At 35.8% G+C, this 16155-nt stretch overlaps 1 protein-coding gene across 11 annotated transcripts in view; it reads left to right on the top strand.

Annotated features, from left to right (window-relative positions):
• Positions 1-14011, top strand: part of LOC126995731 (A-kinase anchor protein 13-like) — a 198806-nt gene extending 184795 nt beyond the window's left edge. For 9 of the 11 annotated variants that reach the window (XM_050855573.1, XM_050855579.1, XM_050855578.1 and 6 more), the window contains 8 exons: positions 140-297; positions 476-579; positions 753-937; positions 2028-2205; positions 2420-2684; positions 3049-3232; positions 3555-3714; positions 11970-14011. In XM_050855573.1, the coding sequence (XP_050711530.1) occupies positions 140-297; positions 476-579; positions 753-937; positions 2028-2205; positions 2420-2684; positions 3049-3232; positions 3555-3714; positions 11970-12742 (2007 nt within the window). In that variant the 3' untranslated portion in view covers positions 12743-14011. Of the gene's footprint in view, positions 1-139; positions 298-475; positions 580-752; positions 938-2027; positions 2206-2419; positions 2685-3048; positions 3233-3554; positions 3715-9002; positions 9120-11969 lie in introns of all 11 variants that reach the window. The other 2 variants (XM_050855582.1, XM_050855581.1) reach the window with 2 other exon arrangements.
• The last annotated feature ends 2144 nt before the right edge of the window (positions 14012-16155 follow it).

Raw genomic sequence — 16155 nt, 5'->3', positions numbered from 1 at the left:
GGCGCTGCAGTAATGGCAGTGGGTACTGGGATGGTACAGTGAGGAGGGACATTGAAAAACAAATATTTGTGTGTGTGTGTGTGTGTGTGTGTGTGTGTGTGTGTGTGTGTGTGTTTTAAGTACAAATTTTCCTTTTCAGCAAGCTGGTGTAATACCTTTGGGAAAACTCATTGTACGAGAAAAAGCTGGTGAAGGGTCAAGAGTTATCTACCTCATTTACTCAAAAAATTCAGCAGAAATGTTTGAGTTTGAATGTTCACATCCAAAGGACAAGAAAATATGGATTGAATCTATAAGGTAATATTATAATAATTATTAATTACTTCATAAGATTAAAGTGTTCTTTTGCATTTGTAAAAATAAATATGGTATATATTGGTATTAGATTTTTTCAGTAGGTATTCAAGAGAGGCACTACACTCTTCAGACTAAGGTTTGATTAAAATATTCCCACAATTTTCTATCTGTTCCACAGAGAAGCAATTGAAAGCCGACCAGATGAGGATGAGCTTGGTGACCATGCAGGTGAATGCCCTAAGCTGCAAGAAGCACACACAGAGAAGATCAAAGATCTTACAGGTACTAACAGGGATCCACTCTTCCTTTTCATATCATGGCCCATGTATACTGTTAAGGAATCTTGCAACCTAACCTCATTTTTCATCATGCACAATGGCCTCTGGAACCTAATTCATGTTGAGTGAGGTTTGCAATATTCATCAGAATTAATAAGCTTGTGTGTATATTTTCAGGCTTTCTACAACACAAGGACAGAGAGTTGGCAAGACTATGTGAAGAAAGGATGAGCATAGCACTTGAGCTTTTGGAGCTGCTTGGGCATGATGAAATACATCCAACTCCCCAGTATCGCTCATTGCTGGATGAAAATAACATAGATTACAACACTGCAAGAGATCTACAACTTACATCAATTACTGTAAGTACCAGTTAATTGTTCAAAATGGGTATTTGGTAACATTCTTTTAGGGTTATAATTTTGTGTTGATGATTTAAGATGTTTAAATAACTCTTTATTCTCAACTTCCATCTTCTGCCAGCTCAGTAGCCACACCACTGTCAATGATTTCTTCCCAGTGTCCTTGCTGTAATTGTCCCTCAAGAAATATCTTGCATCTAATGAGTAATAAGTACCAATTTAACTTTAGTTAGGCCAGATGGACTACACACGGCTGCTCCTGAAGATGGGTTATTCATCAAAGTTCCTTCCCATCCATATATACATCTAACCTCCATTTAACCCACTGAATCCTGGGCTAAAAGTGCATGGGCCAGGCAAGAGTCATATACCACGGCAGCCACTGTAAAGTGTCTGTGTGGATGGACCATTAACCTAGAGTAAGGGGGCCTATTATGGGAAGCAATGCTGCCATGGCACCCGGTGTTGTGTACCATTCTATGTTATTTACACTATTTGATGTTCTTATGCACATATTATGTAATAAAATGTTTCATTATCACATATAGTGTTTGTGAGTGTCAGTAAGTTTATTTGAGCAATGCAATAGGTTCATTCACATTTATATGATGCAGTATTTATGCACTCAACTAATGTGAAAGGAGTGGGGTTGAGAGTGAAAGAGGGAGTTGGAATATGTATATCCCCAGATGTGTTGAAGATGAGACAAGATGACGAACGACAGCTGGACATGTTTAAGGGTTCACAGAAACAAGCTTATTCATTATATCAGCTGAAAGTCTGTATACTTACGTACGTGCAGTCGTCACATATACTACACCCATACAGAGAAATCAAAACAATAATTTCACATTGGACATTATGTTACGCTGACCAACGTGTGTGTACATGCTCGGCCACCCCACCATCAAATATAACCCCGCAATTACCAAACTTGTTCGGTAAATCCTTGCACATACCACAAAGGCAAAAAGGTTTGTTGAAGGCAAAATTCATTATATCGAGGTCTGTAAAAGAGAGGGTTTACTTACAAATTATTGAAGAAAAACTGTGCTGAACAAATGTTTTAAACAGAAACTTATCTTTACAGGAAGCTTTGAAGTTGGTTAGTGGTGCTTGTGGATGGGGTACCAACCTTGCTCGCTCAGTTAGTTCAGTTGGAGAACACCAGAGCGAGGCCTACGTATCACCAAGCCTACCAAAACGAGCTGAAACCTTTGGAGGCTTTGATAATTCCAGTAAAGATGCTGCAGGTCATGCTGGAAAACGTAAGTTTTTATCAATATTTCATAGTGGTTAGTTGATTTCTTTTTTATTATTATTATTATGATTGGAAATGAATACAGTTATTTTCAAAAGAAGAAACTTCGTTATTCCTTGACTTGCTACATTCCTTTTGTATGTTATAAGCTTGTTATGTGATCTTATGTGTACATGTAATTCATGAATAAGACAAAAATAGATAAAACAAAAAAATTTCAGAATCTGGTGGCAAAAAGAAAAAAGATAGCCGTATGTCACTAACTTCAACTGGAACTACAGACAGTGATATTATTGAGAGTCTCAAGAACCGGCGACCCTCTGGTAGTACGTTGGCTGTTCGCAGTTCTCAGGACAATTTAAGTATTAGTTCTTCACTATCAGGGGAGGCTGTAGCTCAGCCACAACAGGATGTGGCAGCTAAGCTTATACACTGGCTCCATACTTCTCTGGTACTGAGTCAGCATCACTTAACTCAATATGATATGTAAGTGCAACTCTGATTTTCTTGGTTTTATTTGTATGGTTTAATCTTTCTTCAAGCCCTTGGATGCAAATTAATTTCTGAAATATAAATTGCTTGATACCAGCATTGTTGCATATAAGACTGCAGCAGGGGTTTAATTGAAAAGGGTCAAGTTTCATTCCTCATTAGAACATTTTATGGATGTTACAATGGATTTTAACACAAATCAATAAGAACATCATTTGCATTTCTTTGCACAATTTGTACTGCAGTCAATTTTAGTGCACAGACACATCTTAGAAATATGCTATTCATTGGCGGAGCATAAGTCCATACAGTCAGTGTTTTCTTTCAGTTTCACAATTTCTGCATCTGTCACTTTCAGATTAAGGTCTAAGGTAGTCCTTGGAGGTGCTTCAGTTGATAGTCGTTTTCGACATTCTCAAAAACTTGAAGAACTTCGAAATATTCAAGAACAAATTAGTTTAGAGCGAGCACAGTGGACCAAAGAAAAAGATGCCCAAGAAAAATGGATTGTTGAGAAGAAGATTGAAATTCAGAAGAAGCAAGTAAGTGCTAGTGAAATGTGAAAGTTTATTCCAATTTATTATTACTTCTGAATATATCAAGTTTTTTATATTAAAATAATCCCAGTTTGTTTCAACCTGCCAGGTGAATTGTATTTTACAGGATACTACCTGCACTTGTCCAACGTCTTCTTATACTTCAATATGATCAGCTTCTTTAATGCTTGAAGAAAAATGTAGGCCATCTAATTGTCTGGTAAAAAAAAATGAAAAATATTAAAAACACAAGAAAAGGAAAACTTGTGACAGGTGTTTCATGAAAACAAATATTTGATCTATTGGTCATTTTTGCATATCTTTTCAGGAACAACTGCGTAGCGAGGAACAAGATATCCAGCAACAACGAGAAACACTTTATAGAAAATTGGAAGCCTTGAAGGCCCAAGGCATTATCCTCAGCCCCACCCTTACTGTGTTTACTACTACTCCTCCTTCACAATTGGTCCATGATGAACAACAAGGAGGTAATTTTTGCATTACTTTGTTCATTAAAATAAGTACCTTTCCCTCTCTCAACACTTTAAACTTTCAGATATTACTTTAGAAGTAGTAACCCTGGAAAAATGAACATATACAAGCAGTAGAGGGGACCACTCTGTCACTGTCTAAGACACTTCTTACCTAATATATATCTACACCAATAAATCTTTTATGCAATAGCAATTTTGGGGTGCCTTTTTGCACACATGACACCTAAGACAGGATTAACAAAGATTTCCTCTTTATTTATTATTTTCTCTTTGGAAATAATAATTATTATTATTATTATTATTATTATTATTATTATTATTATTATTATTATTATTATTATTATTATTATTATTATTATTATTATTATTATTATTATTATTATTATTATTATTATTATTATTATTATTATTATTATTATTTTTTTTTTTTTTTTTTTTTTTTAGGGAAGTATTGTCAGCCTGCCATTTCTATATCTTTATACTTAGCTTTCATGAAATAAAGGAAGTAAAGAAATATACATCATTCATTCTGGTATCTCAAAACATTTTTAATAGGAATTTTCAGCGTCAGAATCCAGTGATCTATCTATCTATATAGGACACCCTATCCCCTCACAGAACTTCCCTCAAAGTGGCCATGACAGAAGTGTCTAGCACTTTCCCTCTCCCACCACTTGTCACAGCATATTAAATCTCTCACCTGCCAACTCTTCTTTAAAATTTGTCCACTTTATTAATTTCACTTTACATTCCCCAGATACCCTTTCCCTTAATCCTGCCCTCATACTCAGTCATCCTCATTTATGCTTATCACATGTCCAAGCCATTTCATAGCACCACACTTCATATATTTAACCACTCCACAATCCACTCCTTACACTGCTGCACCCATACCAAAACTCTTATTCATATTTTCATTTCTCTGCACTCCATTTTGACACCACTTATACTTTTTATGTACCTCATTTTCACTGCACTTATTCGTGATTACTGTGCTACATTCTACATCCATAGCTCAGACAAATACGACTATGACTGCATATGACTGAAGTGGGAAGAAACTTTCTTCCTTATAACCTTCTTTACCTATGCTCCAATCTTTACATAGAACTTTTTCTATGTACTTAACCTGGTAGCAGCAGGGATCATGTTTCTTAATGGTCCCTCTAAATGAGAAAAAATCATCACTCACACAAACCATTTCATAATATATATCATAGCATTTGTGATCAGTTTATGCATCATCTATTTTGGGGGGTTCGTATCGTGGCACAAATTTAGCCTGTCGCTATTACACAGTAAAGCCACGAATTTGGCCCATCGCTGCTACCGGGCTAAATTCAATTACTTCCTCCATCCTCTTATTTCCTCAACCAGATCTTAAACTGCCCTAACCCTGTATGGCTTTGAAAAATCTAGTCTGATCTCTTGCCCTCTCAAATGCATACCATTACCATACTCTTTCCATCATTTACTTTCTCCTCTAACACACATTAACAAATTCATCCACAATCCTCTTCAAAGTGTCAACTTGTATTATTCATATACCAGTTTATATTTTCCTCCACCATACTGGAAGATTCATGTAATTTCCCAGTGGCACAAGTGCTTCATTTGCTTTAGTTGCCTAAATTTATGCAAATGTTTTTTGAAAGGTAATTTGCAGGATAATTTATTTACAGAATATAGAAAATGGAAGAATGAATTGGCAAGTATTTCTCCATGCTTCAAAGTTGCTGTCCATTGATAGATTGTTTTTTTCCAATATTTTTTTCATCTTTTATTCATAATTGTGGCATATGAAAAAATTAATGTTAATTTTGCAAATGCACTGTTCGAAATAAGATATAAATGTATTATATAATTATTGTTGTTTAATATAATAAGAGCTACAGTAGAAGTAAGTAAGGTTGTATTACATGAAGGGTAGATATTTCTAGTTACTTTTGATAATTGTTGTTGCAAACTTTTCTTGCCCTCTCAAATGTTTTTACTGTTTAAGTTAGATTCTGTAGGTCAAGGAAAATGCTCTTTGCAAGTCTCCCTCCTGCAGACCATCAGGCTTAGAGTTTTTCATGACAAAGCCAAGTTGACTGTGCATATAGATAGAAATAGACTGATTGACTGAGATGTAATCTTATTAAGTTATGGCACCTCATGGAAGTCAACAAAATTCCTCTGTTCAAACAAAGTGTCCCCTTGCTACCTATATGGCATTTGTCAGACCACTCCTGATTGGTTGGATTCTTCTTGCTCTCATGGAGATTGTCTGTCTGTCTCACATGCGCTTGTGCCAGGTATCTCTATATTATTTGCCTTAGCTCACCTCCTTTACTAAATAGATAGTTATGATTAACATCATTAGACTCGGCAGGTAAATTAGGAATATCTGTTGAAATTTGGTTAAGCAAAAATAAACAAATTATGATGAGTATAAGTGAAGGAACAGCTCTGAAATGTGTATGCAGCGTACTCTTATTTACATGTCATTGTTATTTGCAAGACTTGCTGAAGCAGTATTAAAGAAAGCCTTCAAATGTTCATATTTAGTAACAAAACAACATTCCAGTTTGCAACAGAAGAGCCTCTATTTAATGTGAGATAGTTATCAAAGAAATTCATACTTAATGGAGATGTTATTTCAATGGGATTTATTGATTTGGGACTGGTGGAACTTTTTTTTTTAAGTGAAGGCATCAGTTCAAGGGCAAAATTAAAGAGATACTGAATACACTGCAGAAGACATTAAAAGTAGCAAAAGGAGACTGTCATTTTGCTAGGTGTCTTGATACTCCCCTTTTGGAAGTGTTCATATTGTTGAATGGAGGTGATACAGACAAAGCAAGGCTGCTCTAAAGTGTACCAGTGATTCTGATAATTTCTTGCATAGAAGATTAAAACACCACAAGGAAGATGAAGTAGAGCAGTCATCTAAATATATGTTTACCAGGTAAACTTCTTACTTTGGGCGTAGATTGAGGTGTTGGCCTCTTGGACATAGTGGAAATGAATGTGTATGTGTGCTGGACTGAACAACAACTGCTGAGGGTGGCAGTGCTTGTAAATAAAGCACCACACAGAAGAGTATAAGGTGCACTATGCATGTTGGGAAAGCGTAGGCAGTGATGTTAAAGTCAGCAGACTTCAATGAAAAACAATGTATAATTAATTGTATTTAGCTTTTTTAAACAGAAACAAATTTAATATAAGTATATTAGCAGTCAGGTGATGAGACAAGCATGAAGTTGTAAAATACATCAAGAAAATGTAGACATAACCTTTCATATATATTTTTTATATACGTATATAATTACTAAACATGAAATGGTAACATATATTTAGGTGTGCCCACACGGAAGCTCAGGTGACAGATTTCAGCTGGAAAGAAAAGTCCATCTCACCAGAATACTGCTACTACTGAAATTACTTGTATGTTTGCATTTAGAAAAGTAGTATCAGTAAATACAATGTTTTTGTTGAGATGGACTTCAAATTTTTGCCAAAATTTGTTGTCTCGACTTCTGTGTAGCACCAATATATGTATTCATCATAATTTCAGTCATTTTAATTATGAAAAGGAATTGTGTAAGGTTATGTCTACATTTCTTAGATGCATTTAACAGTACTAGCATGATACTGAGAGATGTCTGCATCATTACTTAACGAGTCAGGTGCTGTGTACTACTTGATATACAGAAAAAAAGTGGTCTTCCAACCCCTACAATTTCATCTTTCATCACCAGACTGTTAATACTTTTATTATTGTATTTTGTTGTTGTTTTGTTTTGTCTAAAAAAGCTAGGTCCAATTTATTATACTGTTTTTCAATGAAGCCTGCTGACTTAAATTTAACTATCACTGTTTTTCATTTAACAGTTGACAACAAGAATACAGGAAATTTTGGGAGGAACATTTCAGAAGGGGGTTGCCTTGTGGGATTTTCTTTTCTCCTGTGGATTCTAGTATAACCTGCTATTATGCCTCGTGTGCCTCAGAGTAGGCTAACACTCATTATATCTTATAATATTTATGCCTGCATACTAGACCAGGTTAACCCTTAAAGCACAGGTTTGTTTTGCCGTGCCAGTCCTCCCTGAGTGGGTATATTCAGGCAAAAGCAGACCCCACTTTAGTCTTTCATACCTTCACTCCTACTTAACTCACATGACTGAATGAAGTATCATTGTGAAGTACATGTCTTTAACTGTCCTTTAACTTTAATTTGAAGACTATATGATCATTGGTAGAACGAGTACAGAATATTGAATAGGATCACCCCTAATGGACTACCCTTCCTTGATTTAGTAATAAAAAGCATAACTTTCATACAGTTTATGTGAAACACTCCCCAAAAATACTTAACTTCCGGGCCTTCCTGATGCCCTTGATGGTTGTTGCAGTTAAAGGGCCCCCATCTTGTGGATGAAATTCACTTGAAGGGTGAGAAGAGGTGGGATGTCTAGCAGACATCTCAAAGCTAGCACAAGGCGTACACTGACCAATAATTAGTCAAGGGAGCATGGTTGGGTATTGTTTGAAAGAAAATGACATGCTTACTCTATTTCAGCACAAACAAATTAAATTTGACAGCGTACTAATTAAAAAAATGTCTTGTCAACTATTGTCGACACACACGGTTTGATCCCAGGCACCAGCTGTCAACTAATGTTGACACCTGCACTTTAAGGGTTAAAGGTACAAATTGGGCTATAACCAAAGTTAAAACCAGGCCATATTAATCTGGCACTATTCAGAGAAAAGGGCACATAACTCACCATTTCTTTCAATACCATTGCTTCTATAGTTATGTACTAATGTACACCATATGAAATTTGTTATTGCACTAAATCACAGATATCACCAGTCATGGGATTTTTGGCGTCATAAATTTTAAAAATATGAATGTGAACATTGCTGATGCTCACATTGAACTTGTATCATTCCTGAAACCACCAAAGGCAAGAGAATGAATAAATAAATGAGTGACCTGTTATCATGACTATTAAAAGTTTAACCAAAGGTTACAATATTACTACACAACTTAGCATTGTTAGAAAGTACAGTTAGGCTAGGTATACATACATTGCTTCATTATTATTGCCTGCCTTGCTACCAGCAAGGAGGAGGATAATGTTTTCGTCTTTGTCCGTCTGTCCGTTATCATAGTATCTTTGCCAGTAATGTTATTGAATATTAGATATTAGGGTTGATGGTATATTGCTGCTGTTAGACTGGACTATAGTTTATGTATTAGAGCATTTATAAATTTTTTGTGACACTAGGCCTGGGGATCCTGGAGCTTCCTCTATCCAAGTGATGGAGCCATGGTATGGTGCTGTGCAGTCTGTTGGAGACTTGTTAAAAAGTGGCAGCTGGAACTAAGCAGAGCTCAGTTGTGAGTAAGTCCAGCTGTAAAGTCACTTAGCTTTCCAAATGGTGGGGAAATGTTGCTAAGATGAATGGGGATTTATTCCCATGATGTTTCCCCTCTGACTAGCTATAAGAGCACCTATAAGGTCTTAGCTGAGAATGGCACCCTCAGAGCATACCCAATAGCACCCTGCTGGTGAGCCAGTGAGAAGACAGCCATGGTTTGAAGCAGTGGATGGTGTCATAATGATGATGAAAACAAACATTAAAAAAAGTATAATATATATATATGTATATATATATATATATATATATATATATATATATATATATATATATATATATATATATATATATATATGTATATATATATATATATATATATATATATATATATATATACACAAACCATTCACTAACCATCAGCTGTTTTGTATTTATGCTTAGCATATATCCTAGTTTTCAACTAGGCTGGCTGTGTTATTAAAACATCAGTTTAGGTGTTACTTGGCAGTAAGATTTCAGAGGCATGTGACTGCTGCACATACTGCTTTCAGCATGACTACAATCAATGTATTATATTGAGTACTACTTTACTGCAACTGTCTGTTACAAAATGGCTACTGCAAATGTACCACACCAAATGTTAGCTTGGTTTAACCAATTGAATCAGCATGTTAATTTTATATAAATGCATCCACAATCATATTTTATGTACAATACTGTAGGCATGTGAATGGCACAAAGACATCCTTCAGTGTGTTACTTTGCCACACCAAACCTTTCCCATCAGCATGCAGCTACAGCAACTGTTGATTCCAATCCTGATCGTCGGGAAAGTTGGGTACATGGCTGGCATTTTTTATATGAATGAATCGTATCTCCTAAAATTGGGAGAAAATTTGTGTAGGATGATATGCATCCCAGGCTGTTTGTTTTATAACTTCCACTGTAATTTGTTGTGTGTTTATGCGTGTATAATGTGTGTGTGTGTGTGTGTGTGTGTGTGTATATATATATATATATATATATATATATATATATATATATATATATATATATATATATATATATATATATATATATATATATATATATATATATATATATATATATATATATATTGGGAGGTTGGAAGTTATTGCCAAGCCTTATCTTTCACCTCATAATAAAAAAGATCAGATATTTTCAAAGTTCTAATGTATACAATACTCACACTAGTTTAACATTTCCCTTTGTAAATTACTTTCTGACAAATGATTTTCTTTGGCAGCCTACAGTGTGTATTAAGATAATGCTTGGGAAGATGGCATATTTTTGTGTATTACCATTGCATATACAATATTTGGTAGTATATGTATATTAGTTTTATCTAACTGAATATAAATCAAAGTATGAGTTGACATTGGTAATCACACACACATTAAAGATATCACGGCTCAAAAAATATTGCCATGTTAAGAAAAGTGTAAATATATTCAGTATATACAGTCGTGGTCTATTTTTTATATTTATATAGTATTGCTTAAATCACATGTCACATTGAATATACCTCTCAAAATGTGCTAGTTACAGTGAGAAGGCTATTACTCAAAATATTACTGTTCATGTACATTTTAGTAGTTGTAGTAGTAGTAGTAGTAGTAGCATAGGTAGAAGTTAGTTATTGTAATAGTAATAATTTGGATTTACTGGTCTGAAAATCCCAGTAGTCCAATTTTGAAAGCAAGAAATTATTTTCCAGTTTGATCCTTGTTTTGTTTTGGTGATAATACCACCAGCCTCATGCAAAATGTTGCATCAATAACTCTGTTGAATGTATTGTGCAGTTATGATACTCGGTTCATTCGTAGCTTGTAATTCGAGCTTAGGCTGCTTTGGTAAGTGCATCGCTAATTGGACAGTGATTCCAGGCAGCTTCATCCCTCTCATTTCAAGACACTACAAGTTTTACTTCCACCTCAGGTGGTATTGGGCTAGGCAGGGTAGAGCAGTCATTCCAAATCAGTTTTCCTTGAACTCTTGAGCATCCGTGTAAAGTTACTCTTTTTATACATTCTTTTTATTTCTGGATAAATGTAGCTACCATTCTAATATAAAAGTAACACAGAAATTTTGAGTTATAAAGCATTTGTAGATAAATTACTACTTGGTAATATTCTTGGTTCATCATTTTCTACCATAAAATGTTAAGATACGGTTTTGTTGAATTAAAACTTACTGCTTTCAAAATTAAGACATGATTTTCAGACCAGTGGAATTCAGAATAATGAACTTTTATTGTATATTACCTCACAGTCAGCATTATACTTCACTGTGACTCATTCCATGCCTGTGTTTTTAAGCCATAGGGAAAGATGGGCAAAACTCAGCTATTCATCAATCCTTACCTTATTAAATCAATGCACCCACTCCTAATTCTTTAGTCCTTGACTAGCCCTGTAACCTACCTTGCCTTCACTACACTATTTTTTTCAGTTCCTACACTCACAATACAGAACTGATCTTAGATTCAATAAAACTCCCTCACCCCTTCTAATATCTTCATCCAGTAAAACTACCTCACATCTTGTTCGATAAATTATGGAAATTAAGAGAGATGTTTTTAGTTTTTAAAATACAGAGAAGGTTTGATGTTTGAAATCTTGGTAAAGAGAGATTACCTGCAGTACTAATTATGCTGCAGATATGGTGAATGTCAAACAGTTAAATTTTAAAGCATCAATTGGTTTATTTCATCTTGTGCAAATGAAAGCATGATTAAATTACCAAAGTTTCTTTCATCATACCAAGTTTATTATCATGGTAAAACATCTTTAAGCAAATCTACTTGGTTCTTAAGCCAGCAGAAACTTATACATATTTTTTTTTTCTTTCAGGAAATTTGAGTGGGGTTGGGAGTGATAGTGGGCCAACTCAGGGATCCCCACACAGTTCACCCACCAGCACTGCAGCTCCAACGCGCCCTCGCACAGATCACAAACACCGCAATTCCTCAGCTTCTCTCTCAAGCCTAATCAAGCGAGATTCCAACCAGTCTCTGCCTACACATCTCATATCAGCTGCTAATCAGCAGAAAACCCATATAGCATCAGTCAAACAACAATTGCCCATGAAACTTGCCAAGCTAGGAAGTAGCAGCAGCTCAGGATCATCATCGTCTAGTAGTGCAGGAGGAGCATCTTCTCCAAGCCAAGACCGCCAGGATCACCATCGAACCCACGCAGGGTCAGTGGCCAGTGGTGGTGTGCAGCAGATGCTGCCCCTGAAGCTCAGTCAGGGACCTGGAGAGAACAAGGGTTCTCGGATAACAGTAGGGTATCAACGACTAGCATCCCCTCCACCCTCTCTGCAAGAACCAACTATTGGCCATTCCCATCAACGCACAGGCTCATCACCTGCTACACTACAAAATGGGTCTCCAGCCACTAGTCCTGGGGCATTCCCCTCCACTGCCACTACCACCGCCCAGGGTGCTCGTGCCACCCGCACTAACACTTATCCTAAGCTTCCCAGTAAACCTTCCACACCTGTCACACAGGTTGACACCACCCCAAAGGAAATGCAGGAGGGATCTGGTGTGGGTTCCAGTGCACGCCCTGGTCAGCGTATTAAGGACCCTGACACTAATCAGGACATTATATTCTGCTAAGAGCTTCTATTGAATTAGCTTTTTTTTTTTTTTAGATTTTTAGTGTCAGAAGTTTGTCAATTTGCTGGAACACTTCTTTAAGCAGGATTGGCATACTTCTGTCAGTCGTAAATAGTGTCTGTCATTGTGATAAAGGCATTCCTTCCTTTATACACACCACCACTGTTACGTGATCCTCAATGTTTATCATACTGTTCTGTGTGCATTGTATGCTGTAGAAGTGGGCCTTGTACATAAGAGTTTCGTAACTGCACACTGTCTGCTGGCTACTGGTACACACACTGGTGGGAGCTCGTACTCTTGTGTGTGATAGATACACCCTGAAATATCTTTTAGGAAATATTGCTTAGCATATGTGCAAGGTTGTTGGGTCAGTATTCATATTAAGAAGTTATAGTAAGTTTTTATAAATATTGTAGGGAATAAGTGAGAATAATGTAATGTTTGAAAATGTTTGAACTGAATGGTTATTTTTACAGAAGTATGAAAGTATGACTGACTGCACATTCCTGTGGCCTTTACTGCCCTCTGCGTAGGGAAGGGAGCAGCCTCGAGGGGAGAGAGGCTGCTCGTCTTCCAAAATGCATTCTCGTACGGGCTGTCGCTGGTGGTGTGGATATAGCTGAGTTGTTAATATGTTTAAATGTTTTATCAATATTAACAAATAAGTTATAGGATCTTTTTATTTATATAACTTACAAAATATGAAATTCCAGATAGCCAGGATGGCAGTGTGCTCATTCCAAAGAATAATTATTTCTGTGTTATAGTTGCTGTGTGTTAGCCCAGATGGAATATAGGGTACCTTATATAGCATATATCTAGAATTCATGTTTTCCTAAAGCTCAATGTTTCAGCCAAACGTTTCCAGTTCAGCCTGGCAAGGATACAGCTGAAAAATGTGTATAGTACTATAAAGTCTTGTTGAGAAGGGGGCAACCATTGTGCTGAATGTTTAGATAGATGTACAGTGTAATTAACTACAGCACAAACATCAACATTCCTAGGGGTTATTTTTTGTGTACTTGAAATGAAATAACTTTGATAATATGTACAGGTGTTTCTGCATTGAATTATAAGATTATACAGTTTACATCACTTACTGCTTCATCTTGGTTCCTGTGATCCTTGGCTAAGGAGTAGTGTTGAGAGGTACATCTGGAAAATACAGTAGAACTAGGTAAAAATTATACTTTATAATACATTATAAATTTATGAAAAGTCAACTGATGATTTACTGCATGAAGAAGATAAAGCTGGTGAAATGGTTACCAATTTTTATTTTGATAGCATTCCATGACAAAGTGAAACATTTTGACAGCACCCACTTTCTTTCAAGCATGAATGGATATTAGAATAAAAGGGTGTAGCTCTCATAAGACTTCATGAATATCCAGCCTTGTTTCCGACTCACTTGTCTTCCATATGACTATAGTTTAAGAAGACAGTGTCAACATGCTCTAATACGCATCAAATTTACTTTTTTCTTTTATAAACAACTATATCAAATTATTTTTAAAATTTGTAAATTTGAGAAAGCTGATACATAGAACTGAATTGCTTGAGTATCTTAAAAAGAACATGGTGAAGTTAAGAAAATACACTTATTTTGATATTAATCATAGTCTCACACCATGTACACCTTGTTTCATATAACTAGCATAGTTAATACCTTCATGAAGTTTGCTTAATGGTAACATTTGTCACCAGTGAGTACCAGTTAATTGAACAGTGTGAGAATTAATGAAAACTTTTCTCTCAACACACCTGAAACCAGATGGGGATTATGCTACCTAGTTACTAAATAGAACATTCCATAATTTCCTGAGATTATTCAGAAATATCACACTAGAGTTGAGTACTATTCTGTCCACTAGCGTAGCTATTTTTGGTTGAGGGGGATTTACCTGATCTCTACTTTTGTTCTTTATGACAATTTACTCATGACCTCATCCCTCTATGTAAGCTAAAGTTGCAGTTTTCCTATTAATTATCTCTTGATAGAGCCTTTTCCAGTCATACAATAACAAACCTGGTGCTTGAACAGTTAATGGGAAAATCTTGCAACTTTCATGTCATAAAGGGGATTATCATAAAAGTCAGTATGTATGCATTAAACTCTAGTGTGTCATTTTTGATTATATGTTTGTATAACTAGGTACCAATGGAGACTGGAGTCAATTTAAAAGCATGTGATAACATACCAGTGGACAAGTCATTAATGTGGTTCAAGAAGTTGATCCATTGTAAGAAGCTTTTGCTCTGATGCAGAAGCATTTTAATACATTATTTTGTGAATAGAAGTCCAAGAAATAAACTGTTTATCGTTATAAATTCCCTCTGTTTAATCAAAACGTGATATACTTTTAGGTAATGCAGTAGTAATACTGCTATGGGGTTCTGTATGGTTCCTGCAGCAAATACTCATGGATAACAATGGTACTTATATACATATGCAATCATCAACACCTCATCTCTTGCCACAGGCAGTGATGTGAAATATCAGCTCAGTGATACACATTTTCATAATATTTAACACTTGCATATATTCTTGTAATAGGAGACTCCCTCTTTTGGGGCTCAAAAATTTGAAGTTTTCCTCACACTGCATGTAAGAAATTACAGTAAACCCTCCACAAATCAGACTATTTGGGGGGGGGCAGACTTTATGTGAAATAGCTGAAAATCTAAAATATCAAAAAAAATTATGAATACAAGGCTATTCAATTTGATCTGCAAATCTGATTAATTCTTGCAGCATAAAAGATTAAGACACCAAAGGGGAGCTGGAGTAGAGCAGGGCCATATAAATATAAATTTATACAGCTCTAGAGTACTGCAATGGGGCGGCAAGGGTGAGGTGATGGCGGTGAGGGCAGCATATGTAGACAAAACATGAACAGAAAAGTATGAGGCGTGCTATGTTTATCAAGAGAGATAGTTTAGTGTGAACAAGTTAAGAATTGTATCTAGTGCACAAAAACTTAAACTACTGTACACGGGTATTGTTAAATTTGAAAATTGATTTAACTATCCATGTGTGTGTCTGTACGATCGAAAAATAAATCAATCAATGAGCAGCTACATTCCTCTTGCTCTGTGGCAATGAGGGTTCAGGAGGGACACAGGAGACAAGCAGCCTTTGTTCTGAAATAATGTGATCTGAACTTGTGCCAAATTCCTGACTATAAACCCAATCTTTGACTGATTTACAACAGCCGTCCCGACACTGTCCAAACATGCTCCATATATCCTGGATTTTGGTCCGATATGTGGGTATGTGTCTGGAGCCTTGAAAGAGTTTGATATCACCAATATTAAATATATAGAGGTCCAATTTACTGAGGGTTTCCTGTAAATAACATTCAATAGGGTTGCCTAATATGCAAGAATATGGGCAATAGAAATCCTCA

The sequence above is a fragment of the Eriocheir sinensis genome, chromosome 8 (assembly GCF_024679095.1).
Source record: "Eriocheir sinensis breed Jianghai 21 chromosome 8, ASM2467909v1, whole genome shotgun sequence".
In the NCBI taxonomy this organism is placed as follows: Eukaryota; Metazoa; Arthropoda; class Malacostraca; order Decapoda; family Varunidae; genus Eriocheir; species Eriocheir sinensis.
The sequence above is the reverse complement of the archived record's forward strand: the minus strand, read 5'-3'. Positions and strand labels throughout refer to the sequence as shown.